The sequence below is a fragment of the Kogia breviceps genome, chromosome 4 (genome assembly GCF_026419965.1).
Source record: "Kogia breviceps isolate mKogBre1 chromosome 4, mKogBre1 haplotype 1, whole genome shotgun sequence".
NCBI classification, from domain to species: domain Eukaryota; kingdom Metazoa; phylum Chordata; class Mammalia; order Artiodactyla; family Physeteridae; genus Kogia; species Kogia breviceps.
In genome coordinates, this window is record NC_081313.1 from 143,651,718 (window position 1) to 143,675,751 (window position 24,034).

The 24,034-nt window shown below is 40.3% G+C and overlaps 1 protein-coding gene across 14 annotated transcripts in view; it reads right to left on the reverse strand.

Annotated features, from left to right (window-relative positions):
- Positions 1 to 24,034, reverse strand: part of HMGXB3 (HMG-box containing 3) — a 69,159-nt gene that overhangs the window by 11,153 nt on the left and 33,972 nt on the right. For all 14 annotated transcript variants that reach the window (XM_059062198.2, XM_067032083.1, XM_067032089.1 and 11 more), the window contains one exon: positions 252 to 383. In XM_059062198.2, coding sequence (XP_058918181.1) covers positions 252 to 383 — 132 coding nt within the window. The remainder of the gene's footprint in view (positions 1 to 251; positions 384 to 24,034) is intronic.

The window sequence follows — 24,034 nt, forward strand, 5'->3', positions numbered from 1 at the left end:
CAAAGGATGAGCTTCTATGAAGTCTGTTTAATCTTGTGCTGAAGGTCTCTGGATACGTGGAAAGACTCATGCTTTCCAAAGTTTGGCATTTGTAAAATTCAAGAGGAGGAGTGTGTTAGGAAGTCAAGAATGTCTCCTTTTCAAAATATCAGACTCTCCTCCAAGGTAATTATGTTAACAAAAGCCCATCACTGAAAATTCCCAGGGAGCTTACAACTAACCTTGGGGAAACAGAGGAAGCCAACCTTTACCTGTCTGATCCTGCACTGACTTCAGAAGAGTGCTGATGGATACTCTGGGGTCCTCTCCCAGCTTGATCTGGTTTCGGATTGCAAAAAGCAAGTCCAGGCTCACTAGCAGCTTGTTTCCCACATTAAAGAGACCTGCAGGTTAAAAAATGGCAACAGAGACATTCACTGTTAACAACATCCACAATGGCAAAAAACAGGAGACTAACTAAATGCCCACCAATGGGGGAACATTAAAAAATAAATTGTGGTACATTCATAAAATACAAAACTCGAGGTCACCTGCTAGTTGGTAACCTACAAGCAGCTGTGAAGGAAACTGTTTAATTGGATCCCATTGTACCCAGAGCACAGAGCAGCCTTTTAGCATCCAGGGGCTGCTCAGAAACCTTGCTTAGAAGATGGCAGAAGAGAAGGACATGAGCTCATCTCTTCTAACGAAAACACCAAAATCACAACTAACTGCTGGAACAACCATCAACAAAAAAACCCACTGGAAACTACCCAAAAAAGATATCCTACATCCAAAGAAAAAGTAGAACCCACAACAAGATGGTAGGAGGGGAGCAATCACAATAAAATCAAATCCCACACCTGCCAAATCAGCAACCCACAAACTGGAAAATAATTATATCGTAGAGGTTCTCCCACAGGAGTGAAAGTTCTGAGCCTCACGTTAGGCTCCCCAGCCTGGGGGTCTGGCAATGAGAGGAGGAGCTCCCAGAGAGCATCGGGCTTTGAAGGCCAGAGGGGACTGACTGCAGGAATTCAACAGGACAGAGAGAAACAAACTCTAATCTCAGAGGGTGCACACAAGGTCTTATGAGCACCAGGACACAGGAGAAAAAGCGGTGACCTCCTAACACCCTGAGCCAGACCTACCTGCTGGTATTGGAGGATCTCCTGTGGAGGCAAGGTCAGCTGTGGTTCACTGTGGGGACAGACACTGGTGGCAGTAATTCTGGGGAGTACTAATTGGCATGAACCCTCCTGGAGGCTGCCATTTTCTCACCAAAACCTGGCCCCACCCAACAACCTGCAGGATCCAGTGCTGGGATGCCTCAGGACAAACCACCAACAGATCAGGAACATAGCCCCACCCATCAGCAGACAGACTGCCTAAAATCTTCCTGAGCACACAGCTGCCTGCTAAACACACCCCTTGACACGGCCCTGCCCACCAGAGGGACAAGGCCCAGCTAAACCAACCAATGGGCAGGGACCAGTCCCTCCCACCAGGAAGCCTGCACAAGCCTTGCAAACTGGCCTCATCCACCAGGAGGCAACAGCAAAAGCAAGAAGAACTACAACCCTGCAGCCTGTGGAATGGAAACCACACTCACAGGAAGTTAGACTAAAATGAGACAGCAGAGAAATATGTCCCAGACGAAGGAACAAGATATAACCCCAGAAGAACTAAGTGAAGTGGAGATAGGAAATCTACCTAAAAAAGAATTCAGAGTAATGACAGTAAAGTTGATCCAAGATCTCGGAAAAAGAATGGAGGCACAGGTGGAGAAGATAAAAGAAATAGCAGAACTAAAGAACAAACAAACAGAGATGAACAATATAATAATTGAAATAAAAAATACACTAGGAGGAATCTACAGGAGAATAAGCGAGGCAGAAGAATGGGTAAGTGAGCTGGAAGACAGAATGGTGGAAATCACTGCTGCGGAACAGAATAAAGAACAAAAAGAAATGAGGACAGTCTAAGAAACCTCTGGGACAACATTAAAAGCACCAACATTTGTATTATAGTGGTCCCAGAAGGAGAAGAGAGAGAGAACCTGAGAAAATATCTGAAGAGATATAGCTGAAAACTTCCCTAACATGAGAAAGGAAACAGTCACCCAAGTCCAGGAAGCAGAGAGTCCTATACAGGATAAACCCAAGGAGGAACATGCGGAGACACATAGCAACCAAACTGACAAAAACTAAAGGCAAAGGGCTTCCCTGGTGGCGCAGCGGTTGAGAATCTGCCTGCCGATGCAGGGGACACGGGTTCGTGCCCCGGTTTGGGAAGATCCCACATGCCGTGGAGCGGCTGTGTCCATGAGCCATAGCCGCTGAGCCTGCGTGTCCGGAGCCTGTGCTCTGCAACAGGAGAGGCCCGCGTACCACAAAAAAAAAAAAAAAAAAAAAAAAAAAAAAAAAATTAAAGGCAAAGAGAAGATATTAAAAGCAACAAATAAAATACAAGGGAATTGTCCTAAGAATATTACATGATTTTTCAGCAGAAACTCTGCAGGCCATGAGGGAATGGCATGATATATTTAAAGCGATGGAAGGGAAGAAACTACAACCAAGAATACTCTACCCAGCAAGGCTCTCATTCAGATTTGATAGAGAAATCAAAAGCTTTACAGACAAGCAAAAGCTCAGCAAATTCAGCACTAACAGACCAGCTTTGCAACAAATGTTAAAGAACCTTCTCTAGGTGTAAAAGAAAAGACCACAACTAGAAACAAGAAAATTACAAATGGGAAAGCTCACTGGTAAGGGTAAACATACAGTAAGGTTGGGAAATAATACACACACAAATATGATATCAAAACCAGCAATCATGAGTAGTGTACAAATGCAGGATATTGGAAATGCATTCGAAATTAAAAGACCAGAAAGTTAAAACAATCTTGTTTATATATAGACTGCTATATCAAAACCACATGGTAACAGCAAACTGAAAGTATACAGCAGATACACACACAAAAAGGAAAAAGGAATCCAAACACAACACTAAAGTTAGTCATCAAATCAGGAGAAGAGAACAAAAGAGGAAGGGAAGAAAAGACCTACAAAAACAAATCCTAGACAATTAACAAAATGGCAATAAGAACACAGATATTGACAATTACCTTAAAAGTAAATGGATTAAATGTTCCAACCAAAAGACACAGAATGGCTGAATGGATACAAAAACAAGACCCATATATATGCTCTCTACAACAGACACACTTCAATTCTAGGGACACATAACAGACTGAAAGTGAGGGGATGGAAAAAGGTATTCTATGCAAATGGAAATAAAAAGAAAGCTGGAGTACCAATACTCATATCAGACAAAATAGACTTTAAAATAAAGACTATTACAAGAGACAAAGATGGACACTACATAATGATCAAGGGATCAATCCAAAAAGAAGATATAAGAATTGTAAATATATATGCACCCAACATAGAAGCACCTCAATATATATAAGGCAAATGCCAACAGCCGTAAAAGGAGAAATCAAAGTAACACAATTTAATAGTGGGGACTTAAACACCCCACTTACATCAATGGACAGATCATCCAGACAGAAAATCAATAAGGAAACACAGGCCTTAAATGACACATTAGATCAGATGGACTTAATTGATATTCAGAGAGCATTCCATCCAAAAGTAGCAAAATACACATTCTTTTCAAGTACACATGGAACATTCTCCAGGATTGATCACATGCTGGGTGACAAAGCAAGCCTCAGTAAATTTAAGAAAACTGAAATCATATCAAGCATCTTTTCCAACCACAATGCTATGAGATTAGAAATTGATCGCAAGAAAAAGCTTAAAAAGCACAAACATATGGAGGTTAAACAATATGCTACTAAACAACCAATGGATCACTGAATTAATCAAAGAGGAAATCAAAAAATACCTAGAGACAAACGCAAATGAAAGCATGATGATCCAAAATCTATGGGACACAGGAAAAGCAGTTCTAAGAGGAAAGTTTATAGCAATACAATCTTACCTCAGGAAACAAGAAAAATCTGAAGTAAACAAGCTAACCTTACATACCTAAAGCAACTAGAGAAAGAATAACAATCAAAACCAAAAGTTAGTAGAAGGAAGGAAATCATAAAGATTAGAGCAGAAATAAATGAAAGAGAGACAAAGAAAACAATAGAAAAGAACAATGAAACTAAAAGCTTGTTTTTTGAGAAAATAAACAAAACTGATAAACCTTTATTTAGCCAGATGCATCAAGAAAAAAAGGGAGAGGGCTCAAGACAATAAAATTAGAAATGAAAAAGAAGAAGTTACAACTCACACCACATAAACACAAAGGATCATAAGAGACTACTACAAGCAACTATATGCCAATAAAATGGATAACTTAGAAGAAATGGACAAATACTTAGAAAGGTACAATCTCCCAAGACTGAACCAGGAAGAAATAGAAAACATGAACAGACCACTCACAAGTACTGACATTGAAAGTATGATTTAAAAACTCCCAACAGGGCTTCCCTGGTGGCACAGTGGTTGAGAGTCTGCCTGCCGATGCAGGGGACACGGGTTCGTGCCCTGGTCTGGGAAGATCCCACATGCCCCAGAGCGGCTGGGCCCGTGAGCCATGGCCGCTGGGCCTGTGCTCTGCAAAGGGAGAGGCCATGGCAGTGAGAGGCCTGCATACAGCAAAAAAACAAACAAACAAACAAAAACAAAAAAATAAAAACTCCCAACAAACAAAAGTCCAGGACCAAATGGCTTCCCAGGCAAATTCTACCAAACATTTAGAGACGAGTTAACACCTATGCTTCTGAAACTATTTCAAAACACTGCAGAGGAAGGAACACTCCCAAACTCATTCTGAGGCCACAATCACCCTGATACCAAAACCAAAGATACCACAAAACAAAACAAAAAGCAAACAAAAAAACACCACAGGCCAATATCACTGATGAACACAGATGCAAAAATCCTCAACAAAATACTGGGTTGGCCTAAAAGTTCCTTCAGTTTTTAAGAAAAAATAAAAGACACATTTTTCATTTTCACCAAGAACTTTCTTGAACAATATATTCAGCCTTTCGTTCCACTACCTTCTGCCACTTTTCAGGCAACTTCATAATTCCATCTTTCCAAAACTTTTAACCTTTTTGAGCAAAGAACTGTTCCAGGTACCTTTTACAGTCTTCCAGGAAATTGGAATTTTTTCCATTAAGAGAATTTTGTAAAGACCTAAATCATTGGAAATCCGAAGGTGCAATGTCTGGTGAATACAGTGGATGAATCAGAACTTCCCAGCCAAGCTCTAACATTTTTTGCTGGTCATCAAACATGTGGTCTTGCATTATCCTGATGGAAGATTACATGTTTTCTGTTGACCAATTCCAGATGCTGCTTTCAGTTGGTCTAACTGGAGCAGTACTTGTTTGAATTAATCGTTTGGTTTTCAGGAAGGAGCTCATAATAGAGGACTCCCTTTCAATCCCACCATACACACGTCACCTTCTTTGTATGAAGACTGGCTTTTGGTGGTGGTGGTAGTGGTTGCCCCATGATCTCTTTCGTTCCACATTACCATACAGTATCCACTTTTCATTGCCCGTCACAATTTGTTTTAAAAACTGGAACGCTTTTACTGTTTAAATAGAGAACTGCATGTGGAAATACAGTCAAGAAGGGTTTTTTTGCTTAACTTATGTGGAACCCAAACATCAAAGTGATTAACATAACCAAGCTGGTACAAATGATTTTCAATGCTTGATTTGGATACTTTGAGTATGTCGGCTATCTCCCGCATGGTATAACATTGATTGTTCGCAATTAATGTCTCAATTTGATCTCTACCAACTTCAACTGGTCTACCCGACCATGGAGCATCGTCCAGCAAGAAATCTCTAGCACAAAACTTCACAAACCACTTCTGACACATTCAATCAGTCACAGCACCTTCTTCACACAGTGCACAAATTTTTTGCATTTCAGTTGCGTTTTTACCTTTCTTGAAATAATAAAGCATAATACGCCAAAAATGCTGCTTTTTTCTTCCATCTTCAGTATTAAAATGGCTACACAAAAATTCAACAATCCTGATCAGTTTTTGTTTAAATGAACGCCGATGTGACAGCTGTCACGATACAATCTAACGAAATTGTTTTGAATGAAGTTAAAGACAACTAAGGGCTACTAGAGCCATCTTACATAAAAACAAAAACGAGCATTTTGGCCTACCCAATACTAGCAAACTGACTTCAACAATACATTAAAAGGATCATAGAGGGGGGAGCGAGAAGATGGCGGAAGAGTAAGACGCGGGGATCACTCTTCCTCCTCACAGATACATCAGAAATACATCTACACGTGGAACTTCTCCTATAGAACACCCACCGAACGCTGGCAGAAGACCTCAGACCTCAGACCTCAGGCAAGAAACCCCCCCACGTACCTTGTTAGGGCAAAAGAAAAAAGAATAAACAGAGACAAAAGAATAGGGACGGGACCTGCACCAGTGGGAGGGAGCCGAGAGGGAGGAAAGGTTCCCACACACTAGAAGCCCCTTCGCGGGCGGAGACTGCGGGTGGCGGAGGGGGAAGCTTCAGAGCCGCGGAGGAGACCACAGCCAACAGGGTGCGGAGGGCAAAGCGGAGAGATTCCCGCACGGAGGATCGGTACCGATCAGCACTCACCAGCCCAAGAGGCTTGTCTGCTCATCCGCCGCGGCGGGCGGGGCTGGGAACTGAGCCTCGGGCGGATCCCAGGGAAAGGTCTGGAGTTGGCAGAGCGAAAACAGCCTGAAGGGGTTAGCGCACCACGGCTGGCCGGGAGGGAGTTCGGGAGAAGTCTGGAGCTGCCGAAGAGGCAAGAGACCTTTTCTTCCCTCTTTACCTCCTGCTGCGCGAGGAGAGGGGTTTAAGCGCGCCGCTTAAAGGAGCTCCAGAAACGGGCGCGGAGCTGCCGAAGAGACAAGAGACTTTTTCTTGCCTCTTCGCTTACTGGGGCGCGAGGAAAGGGAATTAAGGGCACCACATAAAGGAGCTCCAGAAACGGGCGCGAGCTGCGGCTGTCGGCGCGGACAACAGAGACGGGTGTGGGGCGCTACGGTTGCTGCTGCTGCCACCAAGAGGCCTGTGTGCGAGCGCAGGTCACTCTCCACACGGCCCCTCCCGGGAGCCTGTGCAGCCCGCCAGTGCCGGGGTCCCGGGATCCTGGGACTGCTTCCCCGGGAAAACGCGCGGCGTGCCTCGGGCCGGTGCAGCATCACGCCGGCCTCTGCCGCTGCGGACTCGCCCCACATCCGTGCCCCCCCCCCCACCGCCTGAGTGAGCCAGAGACCACGAATCAGCTGCTCCGTTAACGCTGCTCCTTTGACCCCGCCCTCTCTGAGCGAAGGGCAGACGCCCTCGGACGACCTGCGCGCAGAGGCGGGGCCAGGTCCAGGGCTGAGCCCCAGGAGCTGTGCGAACAAAGAGAGGGGGTGGTCCCTCCCAGCAGCCTCAGAAACAGCGGGTTAAAGCTCCACAGTCAGCTTGAAGTGCCCTGCATCTGTGGAAAACCTGAATAGACAACGAAATATCCCAGGTTGAGGAAGTGGACTTTGGGAGCAAGATATACTATTATTTTCCCCTTTTTTCTTTTTGTGAGTGTGTATGTGGGTGCTGCTGTGTGAGATTTTGTCTGTGTAGCTTTGTTTTCACCATTTGTCCTGGGGTTAGACCGACCTTTTTTTTTTTTTTTTTTTTTTTTTTCTTTAATAGAAATTTTTCTTCTTAATAATTATTTTGTTATTTTAATAACTGTATTTTACCCTACTTTATTTTGTCTTCCCCCCTTTCTTTCTTCCTTTCTTCCCTCCTTTTCCTATTCCCCTCCTTCCTTCCTTCCTCCCTTCCTTCCTTCCTCCCTTCCTTCCTTTATTCCCTCCTTCCTTCCTCCCTTCCTTTCTTTATTCCCTCCTTCCTTCCTCCCTTCCTTTCTTTATTCCCTCCTTCCTTCCTCCCTTCCTCCCTCCCTTCCTTCCTTTATTCCCTCCTTCCTTCCTCCCTTCCTTTCTTCCTCCCTCCCTTCCTTCCTTTATTCCCTCCTTTCTTCCTCCCTTCCTTCCTTCCTTTATTCCCTCCTTCCTTCCTCCCTTCCTTTCTTCCTCCTTCCCTTCCTTCCTTTATTCCCTCCTTCCTTCCTCCCTTCCTTTCTTCCTCCCTCCCTTCCTTTCTTCCTCCCTCTCTTCCTTTATTCCTCCCTCCCTTCTTTATTCCCTCCTTCCTTCTTCCCTTCCTTTCTTCCTCCCTCCCTTCCTTTCTTTATTCCCTCCTTCCTTCCTCCCTTCCTTTCTTCCTCCCTCCCTTCCTTTCTTTATTCCCTCCTTCCTTCCTCCCTTCCTTTCTTCCTCCCTCCCTTCCTTCCTTTATTCCCTCCTTCCTTCCTCCCTCCCTCCCTTCCTTTCTTTATTCCCTCCTTCCTTCCTCCCTTCCTTTCTTCCTCCCTCCCTTCCTTTCTTCCTCCCTCCCTTCCTTTCTTTATTCCCTCCTTCCTTCCTCCCTTCCTTTCTTCCTCCCTCCCTTCCTTTTATTCCCTCCTTCCTTCCTCCCTTCCTTTCTTCCTCCCTCCCTTCCTTTCTTTATTCCCTCCTTCCTTCCTCCCTTCCTTTCCTCCTCCCTCCCTTCCTTTCTTCCTTCCTTCCCTCCCTTCCTCCTTTCTTCCTTCCTTTCTTGACTTTCTACTTTTTTCTCCCTTTTGTTTTGAGCCGTGTGGATTAAAGGCTCTTGGCACTCCAGCCAGGTGTCAAGGCTGTGTCTCTGAGGTGGGAGAACTAACCTCAGGACACTGGTCCACAAGAGACCTCTCAGCTCCACGTAATATCAAACGGCGAAAATCTCCCAGAGATCTCCATCTCAACACCAAGACCCAGATTCACTCAAGGACCAGCAACAAACAGTGCTGGACACCCTATCCCCAACAAAGAGCGAGACAGGTCTACAGCCCCATCCATTAGCAGAGAGGCGGCCTAGAATCACAGTAAGGCTACCGACATCCCCATACACGCCCCCAGACGTGGACCTACCCACCAGGGAGACGGGATCCAGCCTCATCCACCAGAACAGGGGAACTCGTCCCCCCAACCAGGAAACCTACTCAACCCACTGAACCAACCTCAGCCACTGGGGACAGCCACCAAAAATAGATAGAAATTCGAGCCTGCAGCCTGCAAAAGGGAGACCCCAAACATAGTAAGATAAGCAAAATGAGAAGACAGAAAAACACACAGCAGATGAAGGAACAAGATAAAAACACACCAGACCTAACAGATGAAGAGGTAATAGCCAATCTACCTGAAAGAGAATTTAGAATAACGATGGTGAAGATGATGCAAAATCTTGGAAATAGAATAGACAAATTGCAAGAATCAGTTAACAGGGACCTAGAAGAAATAAAGAGGAAGCAAGTAACGATGAGCAACACAATAAATGAAATGAAAAATACTCTAGACGGGATCAGTAGCAGAATAACGGAGGCAGAAGGACGGATAAGTGACCTGGAAGATAAAATAGTGGAAATAACTACTGCAGAGCAGAAGAAAGAAAAAAGAATGAAAAGAACTGAGGACAGTCTCAGAGATCTCTGGGACAACATTAAACGCACCAACATTCGAATCATAGGGGTCCCAGAAGAAGAAGAGAAAAAGAAAGGGACTGAGAAAATATTTGAAGAGATTATAGTTGAAAACTTCCCTAATATAGGAAAGGAAATAGTCAACCAAGGCCAGGAAGCACAGAGAGTCCCATACAGGATAAACCCAAGGATAAACACGCCGAGACACATAATAATCAAACTGTCAAAAATTAAATACAAAGAAAACATATTAAAAGCAGCAAGGGAAAAACAACAAATAACACACAAGGGAATCCCCATAAGGCTAACATCTGATCTTTCAGCAGAAACTCTACAAGCCAGAAGGGAGTGGCAGGACATATTTAAAGTGATGAAGGAAAAAAACCTACAACCAAGACTACTCTACCCAGCAAGGATCTCATTCAGATTTGATGGAGAAATTAAAACCTTTACAGACAAGCAAAAGCTGAGAGAGTTCAGCACCACCAAACCAGCTTTACAACAAATGCTAAAGGAACTTCTCTAAGCAAGAAACATAAGAGAAGGAAAAGACCTACAAGAACAACCTGAAACAATTAAGCAAATGGTAATAGGAACGCACATATCAATAATTACCTTAAATGTAAATGGATTAAATGCTCCCACCAAAAGACACAGACTGGCTGAATGGATACAAAAACAGGACCCATATATATGCTGTCTACAAGAGACCCACTTCAGACCTAGGGACACTTACAGGCTGAAAGTGAGGGGATGGAAAAAGATATTCCATGCAAATGGAGATCAGAAGAAAGCTGGAGTAGCAATTCTCCTATCAGACAAAATAGACTTTAAAATAAAAACTATTACAAGAGACAAAGAAGGACACTATATAATGATCAAGGGATCGATCCATGAAGAAGATATAACAATTGTAAATATTTATGCACCCAACATAGGCGCACCTCAATACATAAGGCAAATACTAACAGCCATAAAAGGGGAAATCGACAGTAACACAATCATAGTAGGGGACTTTAACACCCCCCTGTCACCAATGGACAGGTCATCCAAAATGAAAATAAATAAAGAAACACAAGCTTTAAATGATACATTATACAAGATGGATTTACTTGATATTTATAGGACATTCCATCCAAAAACAACAGAATACACATTTTTCTCAAGTGCCCATGGAACATTCTCCAGGATAGATCATATCTTGGGTCACAAATCTAGCCTTGGCAAATTTAAGAAAATTGAAATCGTATCAAGTATCTTTTCTGACCACAACGCTATGAGACTAGATATCAATTACAGGAAAAGATCTGTAAAAAATACAAGCACATGGAGGCTAAACAATACACTACTTAATAACGAAGTGATCACTGAAGAAATCAAAGAGGAAATCAAAAAGTACTTAGAAACAAATGACAATGGAGACACGACGACCCAAAACCTATGGGATACAGCAAAAGCAGTTCTAAGAGGGAAGTTTATAGCAATACAATCATACCTTAAGAAACAGGAAGCATCTCGAATAAACAACTTAACTTTGCACCTAAAGCAATTAGAGAAGGAAGAACAAAAAACCCCCAAATTTAGCAGAAGGAAAGAAATCATAAAGATCAGATCAGAAATTAATGAAAAAGAAATGAAGGAAACAATAGCAAAGATCAATAAAAGTAAAAGCTGGTTCTTTGAGAAGATAAATAAAATTGATAAACCATTAGCCAGACTCATCAAGAAAAAAAGGGAGAAGACTCAAATCAACAGAATTAGAAATGAAAAAGGAGATGTAACAACTGACTCTGCAGAAATACAAAAGATTATTAGAGATTACTACAAGCAACTCTATGGCAATAAAATGGACAACCTGGAAGAAATGGACAAATTCTTAGAAATGCACAACCTGCCAAGACTGAACCAGGAAGAAATAGAAAACATGAACAGACCAATCACAAGCACTGAAATTGAAACTGTGATTAAAAATCTTCCAACAAACAAAAGCCCAGGACCAGATGGCTTCACAGGCGAATTCTATCAAACATTTAGAGAAGAGCTAACACCTATCCTTCTGAAACTCTTCCAAAAGATAGCAGAGGTAGGAACACTCCCAAACTCATTCTACGAGGCCACCATCACCCTGATACCAAAACCAGACAAAGACGTCACAAAGAAAGAAAACTATAGGCCAATATCACTGATGAACATAGATGCAAAAATCCTCAACAAAATACTAGCAAACAGAATCCAACAGCACATTAAAAGGATCATACACCATGATCAAGTGGGGTTTATTCCAGGAATGCAAGGATTCTTCAATATACGCAAATCAATCAACGTGATACACCATATCAACAAACTGAAGGAGAAAAACCATATGATCATCTCAATAGATGCAGAGAAAGCTTTAGACAAAATTCAACACCCATTTATGATAAAAACCCTGCAGAAAGTAGGCATAGAGGGAACTTTCCTCAATATAATAAAGGCAATATATGACAAACCCACAGCCAGCATTGTTCTCAATGGTGAAAAACTGAAACCATTTCCACTAAGATCAGGAACAAGACAAGGTTGCCCACTCTCACCACTCTTATTCAACCTAGTTTTGGAAGTTCTAGCCACAGCAATCAGAGAAGAAAAAGAAATAAAAGGAATCCAAATAGGAAAAGAAGAAGTAAAGCTGTCACTGTTTGCAGATGACATGATACTATACATAGAGAATACTAAGGATGCTACCAGAAAACTACTAGAACTAATCAATGAATTTGGTAAAGTAGCAGGATACAAAGTTAATGCACAGAAATCTATGGCATTCTTATACACTAATGATGAAAAATCTGAGAATGAAATTAAGAAAACACTCCCATTTACGATTGCAACAAAAAGAATAAAATATCTAGGAATAAACCTACCTAAGGAGACAAAAGACTTGTATGCAGAAAACTATAAGACACTGATGAAAGAAATTAAAGATGATACAAATAGGTGGAGAAATATACCATGTTCTTGGATTGGAAGAATCAACATAGTGAAAATGACTGTATTACCCAAAGCAATATACAGATTCAATGCAACCCCTATCAAATTGCCACTGGCATTTTTTACAGAACTAGAAAAAAGAATTTCACAATTTGTATGGAAACACAAAAGACCCCGAATAGCCAAAGCAATCTTGAGAACGAAAAATGGAGCTGGAGGAATCAGGCTCCCTGACTTCAGACTATACTACAAGGCCACAGTAATCAAGACAGTATGGTACTGGCACAAAAACAGAAATATAGATCAATGGAACAGGAGAGAAAGCCCAGAGATAAACCCACACACATATGGTCACCTTATCTTTGATAAAGGAGGGAAGGAAACACAGTGGAGAAAAGACAGCCTCTTCAATAAGTGGTGCTGGGAAAACTGGACAGCTACCAGTAGAAGTATGAAATTAGAACACTCCCTAACACCATACACAAAAATAAACTCAAAATGGGTTAAAGACCTAAATGTAAGGCCAGACACTATCAAACTCTTAGAGGAAAACATAGGCAGAACACTCTATGACATCAATCACAGCAAGATCCTTTTTGACCCATCTCCTAGAGAAATGGAAATAAAAACAAAAATAAACAAATGGGATCTAATGAAACTTAAAAGCTTTTGCACAGCAAAGGATACCATAAACAAGACCAAAAGACAACCCTCAGAATGGGAGAAAATATTTGCAAATGAAGCAACTGACAAAGGATTAATATCCAAAATTTATAAGCAACTCATGCAGCTCAATAACAAAAAAACAAACAGCCCAATCCAAAAATTGGCAGAAGAACTAAATAGACATTTCTCCAAAGAAGATATACAGATAGCCAACAAACACATGAAAGAATGCTCAACATCATTAATCATTAGAGAAATGCAAATCAAAACTACAATGAGATATCATCTCACACCGGCCAGATTGGCCATCATCAAAAACTCTAGAAACAATAAATGCTGGAGAGGGTGTGGAGAAAAGGGAACACTCTTGCACTGCTGGTGGGAATGTAAAATGATACAGCCACTATGGAGAACAGTATGGAGGTTCCTTAAAAAACTACAAATAGAACTACCATATGACCCAGCAATCCCACTACTGGGCATATACCCTGAGAAAACCATAATTCAAAAAGAGTCATGTACCAAAATGTTTATTGCAGCTCTATTTACGATAGCCAGGACATGGAAGCAACCTAAGTGTCCATCAACAGATGAATGGATAAGGAAGATGTGGCACATATATACAATGGAATATTACTCAGCCATAAAAAGAAATGAAACTGAGTTATTTGTAATGAGGTGGATAGACCTGGAATCTGTCATACAGAGTGAAGTAAGTCAGAAGGACAAAAACAAATACCGTATGCTAACACATATATATGGAATCTAAATTAAAAAAAATGTCATGAAGAGATTAGTGGTAGGAGGGAATAAAACACAGACCTACTAGAGCATGGACTTGACGATATGGGGAGGGGGAAGGGTAAGCTGTGATGATGTGAGAGAGTGGCAGGGACATATACACACTACCAAATGTAAATTAGATAGCTAATGGGAAGCTACAGCATAGCACAGGGAGTTCACCTCTGTACTTAGTGACCACCTAGAGGGGCGGGATAGGGAGGGTGGGAGGGAGGGTGACAAAAGAGGGAAGAGTTATGGGAACATATGTATATGTATAACTGATTCACTTTGTTGTAAAAGAGAAACTAACACACTATTGTAAAACAGTTATACTCAAATAAAGATGTTAAAAAAAAAAAAAAAAAAAAAAAACTACAATGAGACGTCACCTCACACGAGCAGCCACCATCAAAAAGTCTACAAACAATAAATGCTACACTGTTGATGGGAATGTAAATTGGTACAGCCACTACGGAGAACAGTATGGAGGTTCATTAGAAAACTAAAAATAGAGCCACCATATGATCCAGCAATCCCATGCCTGGGCATATATCCAGAGAAAATCATGGTTCAAAAGGACACATGCACCCCAATAATCACTGCAGTGCTGTTTACAACAGCCAAGACATGGAAACAACCTAACTTTCCATGGACAGATGAATGGATAAAGATGTGGTACATATATACAGTGGAATACTACTCAGCCATTAAATAGAATGAAATACTGCCATTTGCAGCAACATGGATGGACCTGGATATTATCATACTAAGCGAAGTAAGCCAGACAGAAAAAGACAAACATCATATGATATCACTTGTATGAGGAATCAAAAAAATGATAAAACTGAACTTATTTACAAAACAGAAACAGACTCAGAGACTTAATACAAACTAACTTATGGTTACCAAAGGGGAAGGGGGGGTGGAGGGATAAATAGGCAGTTTGCGATTGACACATACACACTACTATATTTAAAACAGATAACCAACAAGGACCTACTGTATAGTACAGGGAACTCTGCTCAATATTCTGTAATAACCTAAATGGGAAAAGAATTGATACATCTATTTATATAACTGAATCACTTTGCTGTACACTCAAAACTAACACAACATTGTTAATCAACTATATACTCAAAAAAAAAAAACCCACTAGAAATAATTAAGAAAAATAAGGTAAGCCTAAATGCTCTGACATGAAGTTGTACACAATACATTGTTAAATGAAAAACACAAGTAATGAAATATGTATCATACTTTTTTGTTTTAATAGAAAAAAGAAACATCTCCCTACCACCCAACTCAGTCCTTATGTCCAAAGGGGTCACTATTCCTCCACCTCTCACAACTACACCATGAGGAAAGGCCAGGAGCATCCTTTAGCCCAGGGATGTACAGGGGACGTAAAAAAGGCTAATAAAATCACCCCTATGCCAAATCCTGGGATAAAAGACCCAGACAGTTAATTTAAGACAAATAAAAGAGGATGATTTTACATTTGCACAAAATGAACAAAAGCAAATTTTGGCATATGTGTTCCCAGTAAAGAAGGGTATAGAGGAGTGGGGAAGACCTTTTAAAGCATGATACCAAAGGCTGAAACCACAAATGAGATCAAAGCTCTGATCACATAAAAACTTAAAGCAAAAAAACAAAAAAACATAAAAACCCCTTATGTCCAAAAAAAAAAAAAAATCACAAATTCAAGACAACTAATAAACTGGGGAAAACCTCTGCCAACAAAACACCCCAAAGAATGGAAATGTTTACAAAAGAAATTCACAAAAGAGATAAAAAACACAGAAAGTACATAATCTTCCCAGTAATCAAATACAATAAATTAAGAAATGATATACCAGCAGGAGAGCAATCAAGATGGCAGAGCAGTAGGACATGAAGCTCACCTCCTCCCACAAATACATCAAAAATAAATCTACCAGTGGAACGACTTGCACATAACATCTACTGAACGCTGACAGACCTCAGACTTCCAAAAGGGCAAGAAAATCTCCACATAACCAGGTAGGACAAAAGAAAAATAAAAAAATAAAGAGAGAGAGAAAGAAATCAGGACAGGACCTGAGTCCCAGGGAGGGAGCTGTGAAAGAAAGGTTCCCATACCCTGGGAAGTCCTGTCATTGGTGGGGAAATCAGCCTGGATGGACAGGAAGCTTCAAAGCCTAGAAGGAGAGAGCAGAAACTGGTCTGCGGAAGGCAAAAGGTTGAGTAACTTGCACAGATGGTCAGTACTGTCACCCTGCACTCCCCTGCCTGAGATGCTCGTCCACCAGTGCGAGCAGGGGCTGGGTGCTGAAGCTCGGGCTTCCAAGATCAGACCTGGGGAGAGGATTGCAGTTGGTAGCAAGGAGACAGCCCGAAGGGGCTGTAGTATGGCAACTGAGGGTGTACGTGGAAGATGCCTGGGCCCACCAGAGAGGCAAGGCGCCACTGCTGGGGGGTGCATGAGGAAAGAGGCAAGACCACCATAGGAGCTTCTTTCCCTGCACACACTCTCAGGCAACAGAGCACTGTCTACATAAACTCTAGGGGTGGGCATGAGCCACTGCTGCCATACCGGGCTCCAGAGGCACGCGGGGGCCACCCCAACCTCTGAGAGATGCACAAGCGGGCGCCAATCACTGCGTCCACCGGCACAGAGCCCCAGGAGCACTCACGAGCTGCTGTACCTACACACCCCCTATCAAGGAGATAATGGCCAGCACAGGCTGAGGAAAGAGGCAACAAGCATCCAAACTAAAAGCAGCCCTCGTGCCAAAAATATTAAACCCACACAAGCTACGCAGGGACACTCCCATGTATAAACAGCCTTCTAAGACTACAGTAGATAATTGTTTCTCTTAAACTTACAGAGTAAGAGAAATGTAAGTAAAATGAAGAAGTAGAGGAACCACTCCCAGTTAAAAGACCAAGAGAATTCCCCAGAAAAACAGTGAAACAGACCTCTCCAGTCTGACAGACACTGAGTTCACAAAAAAGGTAATGGGGACTTCCCTGCTGGTCCAGTGGGACCCACACTCCCAATGCAGGAGGCACAGGTTTGACCCGTGGTCAGGGAAGTAAGATCCCACATGCTGTGCAGCACAGCCAAAAAAAAAAAAAAAAAAAGGTAATGAAAATACTGAAAGGATTAAAAAAGGCTATGACAGAAAGTCAGATTACTGTGAAAAGGAAATAGAAACTATAAGGAGGTGCCACAAAAAATTAGGAAATTCGTTTGCTGAGAATAAAGGGAATGAATAGCAAAATGAACAGTGCAGAAGAACAAAGAAGTGATCTGGAAGATAGAATAATGGAAATCACCCAATCAGAACAGTAGACAGAAACACAAATTTAAAAAAAAAAAAGAAAGCAATAAAAGAGGCCTACGGGATAATATAAAGCATGCCAATCTATGCATAATAGGGATTCCAGAAGGAGAAGAAAAAGACCAAAAATGTATTTGAAGAAATTATGGCTGAAAACTTCCCCAACCTAAAGAAGAAAACAGATATTCAGATATAGGAAGGACAGAGGGTCCCAAACAAGATGAACCCCAACAGACCTATACCAAGACATATGATAATAAAAATGGCAAAAGTTAAAGAAAGGATTCTAAGGCACCAAGAGAAAAACAGAATTAATCACAAGGGAACCCCCATAAGGCTATCAGCTGATTTCTCTACAGAAACACTGCAGGCCAGAGGGAGTGGCAAAATATATTTAGTCTTGAAAGGGAAAAATTTGCAATCTAGAATACTCTACCCAGCAAGATTATCATTTAGAATAGGAGGAGAAATAAAGAATTTCTCAAACAAGCAAAAACCAAAAGAATACAGCGATACTAAACCTACCTTAAAAGAAATATTGAAAGGTCTTCTCTAAATAAAAAAGCAAGAAGATATAGGAAAAAGGAAATCACAGTTGGAAATTAAATCACTTAAATAAGCCAGTATACAGATCAAAAAGAAATAATATCTATTTGTGAAAGTGACGATAAACACGAGGAACAGCGAAAGGATAAGCATGAAGATGGAAAAGGGACATCAAAATCATAAAATCTGGGGGACAAGAGTAAAAAACTTTAGATTCTTTTTTTTAAGAATGTGTTTGACCCTGTATGTCTAAAGCAAGAGGATATAAGAAGGGGTTAACGTACTTGAAAAAGAGGGTAACCACAAATCAAAAACATACAATAGATCCACAAAAAAACAAAAAGAACACAAATATAAAATAAAAGGAGGGCTTCCCTGGTGGCGCAGTGGTTGAGAATCCACCTGCCGATGCAGGAGACACGGGTTCGTGCCCTGGTCCGGGAAGATCCCACATGCCGCGGAGCAACTAAGCCCGTGAGCCATGGCCGCTAGGCCTGCGCGTCCGGAGCCTGTGCTCCGCAACGGGAGAGGCCACAACAGTGAGAGGCCCGCATACCGCAAAAAAAATAAAAAATAAAAAAAATAAAAATAAAAGGAGACCATCAAATGACAAAAAGTAAAACAAAAAGAAAGGAACAAAAAAGAAAAATGGAGCCAGCAAGAAAACGAAGTTTAAAATGGTAATAAATACATATTTATCAATAATTACCTTACGTGTCAATGAATTAACTGTTCCAATCAAAAGACAGAGTGGCAGACTCGACTAAAAAACAAGAGCCTACAATATGCTGCCTATGAGACCCACTTTAGGGCAAAGGACACACATAGATTGAAAGTGAGGAGACAGAAAAAGATATTTCATGCAAATGGAAATGACAAGAAAGCAGGGGTCACAACACTTGTATCAGACAAAATAGACTTTAAAACAAAGGCCATAAAGAAGATAAAGGACATTATATAATGATAAAGGGATCAATACAAGAGGATATTATACTCATTAACATATATGCACCCTATATAGGAGCACCTAAATACATAGAATATTAATAGACATAAAGGGAGAAATTGATAGGACTACGATAATAGTAGGAGACTTTAACATGCCACTCATATTAATGGACAGATCTTCTAGACAGAAATTCAGTAAGACAACAGATTGAAAATGATACAACAGAACAGTTAGATTTGATTATTTCAGGACATTACATCCAAAAAAACCCAGAATACACATTCTTTTCAAGTGCACATGGAACATTCTCTAGGATTGACCACATACTAGGGCACAAAACTAACCAACAAATTTAAGAGTATAGACATTATTGCAAGCATCTTCTCTGACCACAATGGCATGAAAGTAGAAATTAGCCACAGGAAAAGAAATGAGGAAAAAACGATGATTACATTAAGACTAAACTATGTGTTATTAAAAAACGAATGGGTCGGGCTTCCTTGGTGGCACAGTGGTTGAGCGTCTGCCTGCCAATGCAGGGGGCACGGGTTCGTGCCCAAGTCCGGGAAGATCCCACATGCCATGGAGCGGCTGGGCCTGTGAGCCATGGCCGCTGAGCCTGCGCATCCAGAGCCTGCGCTCCACAACGGGAGAGGTCAGCATACCGCAAAAAAAAAAAAAAAAAGACGAATAAAACCAAAAGCTGGTTCTTTGAAAGGGTAAACAAAATTGACAAACCTCTGGCCATTCTCACCAAGATGAAAAGAGAACCCAAATAAACAAAATAAGAAACGGAAAAGGAGAAATCTCAACTGATACCGCAGAAATACAAAATAGCACAAAAGAATACTATGAACAATCATATGCCAACAAATTCAACAACCAAGAAGAAATGGACAACTTTCTAGAAACATACAGCCCACCAAAACTGAATCAACAAGAAACGGATCAATCACTAGAACTGAAATAGAATATGTAATTTAAAAAACTATCTACAAACAAAAGTCCAGGACCAGATGGCTTCACAGGCAAATTCTACCACACATACAAAGAAAAACTTTTACTGATCCTTCTCAAACTCAGACTGAAGAGGGAACACTCCCAAAGATATTCTATGAAGCCACCATCACCCTGATACCAAAACCAGACAAAGATACCACCAAAAAAGAAAACTACAGGCCAATATCTTTGATGAACATAGATGCAAAAATCCTCAACAAAACACTAGCAAACCGAATACAATGCATAAAAAAGATCATACACCACAACCAAGTGGGATTCATCCCAAGTTCACAAGGATGGATCAACATACACAAAATCAATGTGCTATACCATGCTAACAAAAGAAAAGACAAAAATCACATGATCATCTCAATAGACGCAGAAAAAGCATTTGACTAAATTCAACATACATTCACGATACAAACTCTTACCAAAATGGGTATAGAGGGAACATATCTCAACATAATAAAAGCTATTTATGACAAGCCTTCCCACTAGAAACTGGAATAAGACAAGGATGCCCACTCTCACCACTTATATTCAACATAGTATTGGAAGTCCTAGCTACAGCAATCAGACAAGAAAAAGAAAAGGTAAACAAATTGGAAGGGAAGAGGTAAAATTGTCACTATATGCACATGACATGATGCTATACATAGAAAATGCTGCATACTCCACAAAGAAACTAACAGAACTGATAAGTGAATTTAGCAAGGCAGCAGGATACAAGATTAACATACAGAAAGAGGTTGCATTTCTTTACAACAACAATGAAACAGCAGAAAGGGAATGTGAAAAAAACAGTACCTTTTAAAATCATACCCCCAAAAACAAAACTTAGGAATAAACCTGACCAAGGAAGTGAAAGACTTATACACTGAGAATTAAAAACCATTAATAAAGGAAACTGAAGATGATTCAAAGAAATGGAAAGATATCCCATGCTCTTGGACTGGAAGAATTAATACTGTTAAAATGGCAACTACCCAAAGCAATCTACAGATTTAATGCGATCCCTATCAAATTACCCAGGACATTTTTCACAGAACTGTAACAAATAATCCTAAAATTTATATGGAATCACGAATGACCCAGAATTGCTAAAGCAATCCTGAGGAAAAGGAACAAATCAGGAGGCATAACCCTTCCAGACTTCAGACAATACTTCAAAGCTACAGTAATCAAAACAGTGTGGTACTGGCACAAAAACAAACAGATCAACGGAACAGAATAGAGAGCCCAGAAAAAAACCCACACCCCTATGGCCAATTAATCTTCAACAAAGGAGGCAAGAATATACAATGGGAAAAAGAAAGTCTCTTTATCAAGTGGTGCTGAGAAAGTTGGACAGCTGCCTGTAAATCAATGAAGTTAGAACACACCCTCACACCATGCACAAAAATAAACTCAAAATGGCTTAAAGACTTAAATATAAGACGAGACTCCATAAAATTCCTAGAAGAGATTGTAGGCAAAACATTCTCTGATAGAAACTGTACCAATGTTTTCTTAGGTCTCCCAAGGCAACAGAAAATAAACAAAATTAAAAAAATAAACAAATGGGACCCAATCAAACTTACAAGCTTTTGCACAGCAAAGGAAACCATAAACAAAACGAAAAGACAACTTATGGAATGGGAGAAAATATCTGCGAACAATGTGACCAACAAGGGCTTAATTTCCAAAATATACAAACAGTTCATACAACTCAACAACAAAAAAACAAACAGCCAAATCAAAAAATGGCTAGAAGATTTAAATAGACATTTATCCAAAGAAGACATATAGATGGTTGATAGGCACATGAAACGATGTTCAACATCACTAATTATTAGAGAAATGCAAATCAAAACTACAATGAGTTACCACCAACTCCCACCAGTCAGAATGGCCATCATTAAAAAGTCTATACACAATAAATGCTGGAGAGGGTGTGGAGAAAAGGGAACCCTCCTTCACTGTTGGTGGGAATGCAAGTTAGTGCAGCCACTATGGAAAACAGTATGGAAAATTAAAAAGATATTACCATGTGATCCCACTCCTGGGCATAAGTCCGGAAAAAGACGTAGTTCAAAAGGATACATGTACCTCCATGTTCACTGCAGCACTACTCATAATAGCCAAGACATGGGAACAACCTAAATATCCATCGACAGATGAATAGATAAAGAAGATGTGGGGTACATACATACAATGGAAAACTACTCAGCCATAAAAAAAATGGCACATGCAGCAACATGAATGAAACTAGATTACCATACCAAGTGAAGTAAGTCCGAAAGAGAAAGACAAATACCGTACAATATCACTTATATGTGGAATCTAAAATAGGGCACAAATGAACCTATCTATGAAACAGAAACAGACTCAGACATAGAGACAGATTTGTGGTTGCCAAGGGGGAAGAGAGGTGGGGGAGGGATGGACTGGGAGTTTGGGGTCAGTACATATTACATATAGACTGGATAAGCAACAAGGTCCTACTGTATAGCACAGGGAACTATATTCAATATCCTGGGATAAACCATAATGGAAAAGAATATTTAAAAAGGATGTATATATGTGTATAACTGAGTCACTCTGCTGTACAGCAGAAATTAACACAACATTGTAAATCAACTATACTTCAATAAAAAATAAATTTAAAAAAAGAAATATTTCAGTTTTTACCTATCAAATTGACAAAATTTAAAAAAATTACAATACTAATCTACAAAAAGTTCCTAAAGTTAATAAGTGAGTTTTGCAAGGTCACTGAATAAAATCAATAGACAAAACCCAATTGTATTTCTATACTAGCACTGAACAGTTAGAAATTGAACCATGTCATTTAGTATAATCTAACAAAATATGTACAGGAACTATATGCTGAAAACAACATAACACTGATGAGAAAAACAAAAGAAAACGTAATAAAATGGAGAGATAGACCATGTTTGTGGACTGGAAGACTCAGTATCTTTAAGCACGTCAAACTTCCCCAAACTGATCTACAGATTTAACACCATCCCAATTAAAATTCTAGCAGGATTCTGTAGACACTAACAAGCTGATTCTAAAATTTATATGGGAATGCAAGAAACTAAAACAGTTTAAACAATTCAGGAAAAACGAGGTTGGAGGATTCACACTACCTGACTATAAGATTTACTACAAAGCTTCAGTAATCAAGACAACGTGCAGTATTTGCTAAAGGATAAACAGCATAAACCAACAGAACAGGGTGCAGAAATAGACCTACACATACATGATCAATCGATTTCCAATAAAGGAGCAAAGGCAATTCAAAGGAGAAAGGACTACTTTTCAACAAATGGTGGAAGAAATGGATGTCCAAATGGAAAAAAAACCCCTCAATCTGGGCCTCATACTTTATATAAAAATCAATTAAAAATGGATTATAGACTTAAATATAAACCATAAATTATAAATCTTTTAGCAGAAAACATAGGAAAAATACTTATGATCTCCACCTAGGTAAAGACATCTTAGCAATAACATCAAAAACAATCTCTAAAAGAAAAAACTGATGAATTGGTCTTTAATTAAGAACTTTTGCTCTGTGGAAGATTGTGTTAAGAGGATGAGAATACAAGCCACAGACCATAATAAAGTATCTGCAAATCACTTATCTGACAAAGGACATGTATCCAGACTATATAAAGAACATTTAAAACTCAACAGCAAGAAAACAACCCAGTTCAATGGACCAAAGATGGAACGGGTACTTCACCAAAGAAATACAGATGGCAAATAAACCCATGAAAAGATGCTCAACATCATCAGTCACTGAGGAAATAGAAATTGAAACCACAATGAGTTACTACTACACACACCTATTAGAATGGCTAAAACACACACAAAAAACTAGACACTACCAAGTGCTGACAAATGAAGCAAACGAACTCTCACCCATTGTTAGAGGGAATGCAAAATGGCAGCAACATTTAGGTAAACGGTTTGGCGATTTCTTATAAAATTAAATATACACTTACCACATGGTGCAGCAATCTGACTCCTAGGGTATTTACCCAAAAGAAATGAAAATTTTTGTTTACACAAAAGCCTATACATGAACAGATGTAGAGAACAAACATATGGATACCAAGGGGGAAAGAAGGGGGCAGGGTGTGGAATGAATTGGGAGATTGGGATTGGCATATATACACTATTGATACTATGTATAAAAGAGATAACTAATGAGAACGTACTGTATAGCACAG